Below are 5,263 nucleotides of genomic sequence, written 5' to 3'. Positions count from 1 at the left end.
TATATATATATTATGTATATATCTATGTGCATGTGTCTTTGTGTCTGTGTTTGTCCCCTCCATCACTGCTTGACAACCAGTGTTGGTGAGTTTGTGTCCTCATAACTTAGTGGTTCAGCAAAAGAGACCAATAGAATAAGTACCACTTCTTAAAAAAGAAGTACTAGGGTTGATCCATTTGACTAAAAATTCAAGGTAGCCGCAGTCTAGTGACTGAAACAAGTAAAAAATAAAAGAGAAAAGATAAACATTAGTAAAACATAAGAGGATACTTTTTAATTGTTTCCAGGGAGGAAATGCATCACCCAAAATGTAGCTTGGCTACTGTAGTTGAGGACAGAGCTCCACGGTGTAGTGTTTCTGCGAGTGATGGCTACAAATTATGTTTATTGTAACTATTAGAAAAATAATATTGTAGTGTAAAATTAAGAGGTAAGTGCAATAGACAAGTTGTTTAAATAATTGAGCGAATTCAGGAAGTTTTAACGCACAATGTTTATTATAATAGTAATTAAGAAGGCAGAGAAGACATGACCAAAGTTCCCTTATTAATGTAGTCTATGGCTTACATCTTAATGCAACCAATGACACTTATGCTAAAAGAAGGTGTCAGCCCATAAGTATGGAGTATTTTGGCATCAGGTAAAAAGTAAATAGGTTTTGGAGTAGAAATGTTGTTGTTGTTGGCACTCCGACGCTTACGACGTCGAGGGTTCCAGTTGATCCAATCAACGGAACAGCCTGCTCGTGAAATTAACGTGGCAAGTGGCTGAGCACTCCACAGACATGTGTACCCCTAACGTAGTTCTCGGGGATATTCAGCATGACACAGTGTGACAAGGCTGACCCTTTGAATTACAGGCACAACAGAAACAGGGAGTAAGAGAAAGTTGTGGTGAAAGAGTACAGCAGGGTTCGCTACTAGCCCCTGCCAGAGCCTTGTGGGGTTTTAGGTGTTTTCGCTCAATAAACACTCACAACGCCCGGTCTTGGAATCGAAACCGCGATCCTATGACTGCGAGTCCGCTGCCCTAACCACTGGGCCATGGCGCCTCCAAGGTGGTGGGGAGTAGAAATATATTAAACATAAAGGAAAGGTTAGGTCTTCTTGTAATTTGTGGAATTTTAAAGATTTTTTTTTCAGTGAGAAGTAATAGATGATGAAGTGAGTAGTTGCTGGAGAATATTAAGCGTATGACACATGTTTTCTTTAATATGATTAAATTGTTCAAAGCGGTGAGTTGGCAGAATCATTAGCATGCCGGACAAAATATTTACCAGTATTTTCTCCATCTTTACATTCATTGCCATCATCCTTTAACGTCCATTTTCCATGCTGACATGGGTTGGACAGTCTGACAGGAGGTGGCCAGCTGAAGAACCACCCAGGCTTCATATGTCTGTTTTGGCATGGTTTCTATGGCTGGATGGCCTTCCTAACGCCAACCACTTTATAGAGTGTAACTGGGTGTTTTCCTGAAGCACTGGCACAGGTGCATTTATGTGGCACCAGTATGGGTGCTTTTTATGCGGAACTGGCACCTGCAAGTCCCCAAGATTAGAAATGCTCAGCTGGAGGAAGATACAGGAGACAAGCTTGTATGCAAGAACATGCATGGTCTTCTGCCAGATCAGATTGGAGCCTGGTGCAGCCATCTGGTTCACCAGTCCTCAGTCAAATCGTCCAACCCATGCTAGCATGGAAAGCGGACGTTAAACGATGATGATGATGATGATGATGGTGATGTGAGTCTCTGTCACCTGTCACCCCCTCTGTGAGTCCCAACGTCTGTAGATCCTTTCTGAGTTCTAATTCCATCAAGGTCAACTTTGCCTTTCATCCTTTCGGGGGGTGTCGATAAAATAAGTACTAGTTAAGTGCTAAGATCAATGTAATCGACTTAGCCCTTCCCCTGAAATTGCTGGCCTTGTGCCAAAAATTTGAAATTAATATAAGTTGTTAAATTAGAAGAGAAATTTCTAATAACAGAAGCTGGTAGTCAGAACAGTGGACAAAACAGGAAATTTCAGGGTGGTAAGTAAAGGAGATAGGTGATAGCTGTACACACATACCAAAAAGGGAAAAGGCATGAAATTCAAATGAAATAATGCTTAACAATTACCTCATATAACTTCTTTCTGTAATCTTCAACAGAGAGTTGAATTTCATCACTGAAGCATGGTACAATATCACTGTCAAGACTGATCTCTTCATGTGGTTTCCGGAATCTGGCACACAAGAAAAAAAAAATTAAACATATCTTTATATGTGCTCACATAAATGAATTCAGTAGGCATAACAATATATGTATGCACACTCACACATAAACATATACATGCATGCATACACACACACACACGTGTGTGCATGCATTCACACACACACACACACGCACATACAATCATCATCATCATCATCATTATTATTACTTGGAAGGCAGCGAGCTGGCAGAATCATTATTTTGCCCATTGCTATGTACTGAGTTCAAATTCCACCAAGGTCGACTTTACCTTTCATCCTTTCAGGGTCGATATAAAATAAGTATCATTTGAACACTGGGGTTAATGTAATCGACTCATCTCCTCCCCCAAAATTGCTGCCCTTGTGGCAAAATTTGAAACCATCATTATCATTATTACTTAACATCCACTTTTCTATGCTTGCATGGGTCAGATAGAATTCATTGAGGTAGATTTTCTATAGCCAGATACCCTTCTTACAGCCAACCCTCACCTGTTTCCAAACAAGGTATATTTCCCACCTGGCCAGACATATTTTCAAACAATATTGGAAATACACCACACTGCTTGTATGACAATGACACTCATTTACAACTATTATTCAATGTCAAGACAAGAAAACAGAAACACACACATGCATACATTAACATGGACCGAAACGAAGAAAAAGTGCTTGAGGAAAAAATCAAAGGTGATCTTATTTCACAGGATGTTAGGCATGAATTTCTGGATGATGTAAGAGTCATCAGCCTAAAGACGGTCTTTGACAGGGTCTTATGCCATATAACCTGATGACCACTAATGAATATAAGAACAGATGAATGGCTTATGAAGGTGGCATGCAAGCCATGTACAGAAGTGCAGCCGACAAGAAGAGAATTAGTAATGAATATTTCAAATTTGGCATGAAGGCAGGGATCCATCGGGATTCAGTTCCCAGCTCGCAACTACTTGTCATAATCCATAACAGAGGAATTTTACATTAGTTGTCCATGGGAACTTCTTTATGCAGATGAATTAGTCCTAATAGCTGAATCTGTAGTAGAAATAGAAAAGAAATAAAACTGTAGAAGCACAAGCAGTCAGCGCCATATTGGGAGAGCCCTTGTAGTGGCACAAGCAGTCAGCGCCATATTGGGTGAGATCTCGCGGCAGCCATTGCCATCTCTGAGACTGATTTTCTGTACAACTTGATTAATTATACAGGTGACTAGGCCATATCCTATTCCATAACGTATTTTAAGCATCTCAGTTAAATTCCTGGTGGACCAGGGGCTTTCCCTGCTTTCATATCCTTAATTATTTTACATCTATCATACTACTGTCAACATGTGAAGGCGCATGGCTCAGTGGTTAGCGCGTCGAGTTTACGATCGCAAGGTTGTGAGTTCAAATCCCAGACCAGGCTGCGTGTTGTGTTCTTGAGCATGTTGTATTTTTTATTTCACGTTGCTCCAGTTCACTCAGCTGTAGAAATGAGTTGCGACGTCACAGGTGCCAAGCTGTGTCAGCCTTTGCCTTTCCCTTGGATAACATCAGTGGCGTGGAGAGGGGAGGCCGGTATGCATGGGCGACTGCTGGTCTTCCATAAACAACCTTGCCCGGGCTTGTGCCTTGGAGGGTAACTTTCTCGGTGCAATCCCATGGTCAGCCATGACCGAAGGGGGGTCTCAGCAGCTCAGTATCATACTACTGTCAACTACAATAGCTGGTCCCTCTGTTGGGTCAACATTGAAAAGACTCTCTTTCACTCATGTATTCTCCATATTTAGTAGCCTTTCTTAGTAACACTATGTGTGTGTGTGTGTGTGTGTGTGTGTGTGTGTGTGTGTGTGTGTGTGTGTGTGTGCACATGTGTATACACACATATTATACACACACACTCTAAGATGTCTAATTCAAAATAAATACATTTCATATTTAGTCCAGATCTGTGAGCTACAAGTTCCATGAATCAACCTTTTAACAGAATGTCATAAAGCTAAATATTTACCATCAGATTGGTCAGAGACCGTGAATTTATTTTAAAAATCAAGCATATCACCAAGAAACTATTCCCTCATTCACTAGAAACTATGCATATATACAGATAGAACATGTTTTTGTTTTTTTTGTGCTTATAAAAAAAATGAACTATAAAATATAATATGCATACATTGCTGAAGGGACAGAACTCTACGGTTGTAGAGTTATCTCCTTTGGCTTGTCTTAAAATGTATACATCCATGTGCACATACACATATGCCAACATATTCAAATATATATACTGGTTTCAAATTTTGGCAACAAGGCCAACAGTTTCAGGAGTGGGGATAAGTCAATTATATCAACCCCAGTATTCAACTGGTACTTATTTTATTGACCTCTAAAGGATGAAAGGCAAAGTCAACCCCAGCAGCATTTGAACCCAGAACATAAAGATAGAGCTGCACCAAGCTCTAGTCTGATTTGGCTTGGTTTCTATGGTTGGATGCGCTTCCCAATGCCAACCACTTTACAGAGTGTGCTGGGTGCTTTTAACGTGGCACTGCACGAGCGCTTCTACATGGCACCAGCACAAGTGCTTTTTACATAACACTGGCACAAGTGCTTTTTAAGCGGCACTGGCACAGGGCTCTTGCAATGACCTTAACACTTCTGCTGTGGAGGATGGGTCTTCTTGTGCACAGTAAGGTGCCAGGTATCTCAGTCCTTTGTCATCCAGAGGTCATCATTCAGTACCTCATCTCAGCTTTACATGGGTTTCCCTCTTCCATGTGTTCCATCAACTTTGGGAGATTGATACTTCGGATCTATTTTAAAACGGGGGCCACATTTTTCATTAATGTTTTACGTAGTGTTTTTGGTACGGAAAGACTTTCAAACTTCGTATACTTATCTATTTTGTGTTATAGAACAGAAAAATATTTTTGTATTCGAATTTATTTCATGTAAAAAATTGTCTTATTTCGATAATTTCAACCAATCACTGACAAGTATTCAGTTGTTTATATTTACTCCTTTGGCTGATTAAGCGATGTAA

The 5,263-nt window shown here is 40.3% G+C and overlaps 1 protein-coding gene across 1 annotated transcript in view; it reads right to left on the bottom strand.

Annotated features, from left to right (window-relative positions):
• LOC106881387 (mitogen-activated protein kinase 15) overlaps positions 1–5,263 on the bottom strand; it is a 45,332-nt gene that overhangs the window by 9,994 nt on the left and 30,075 nt on the right. Inside the window, exon 9 of the mRNA XM_052971209.1 lies at positions 2,124–2,229. Within this exon, the coding sequence (XP_052827169.1) occupies positions 2,124–2,229 (106 nt within the window). The remainder of the gene's footprint in view (positions 1–2,123; positions 2,230–5,263) is intronic.

This window comes from Octopus bimaculoides, chromosome 10 (assembly GCF_001194135.2).
Source record: "Octopus bimaculoides isolate UCB-OBI-ISO-001 chromosome 10, ASM119413v2, whole genome shotgun sequence".
Classification (NCBI taxonomy): domain Eukaryota; kingdom Metazoa; phylum Mollusca; class Cephalopoda; order Octopoda; family Octopodidae; genus Octopus; species Octopus bimaculoides.
The sequence above is the reverse complement of the archived record's forward strand: the minus strand, read 5'-3'. Positions and strand labels throughout refer to the sequence as shown.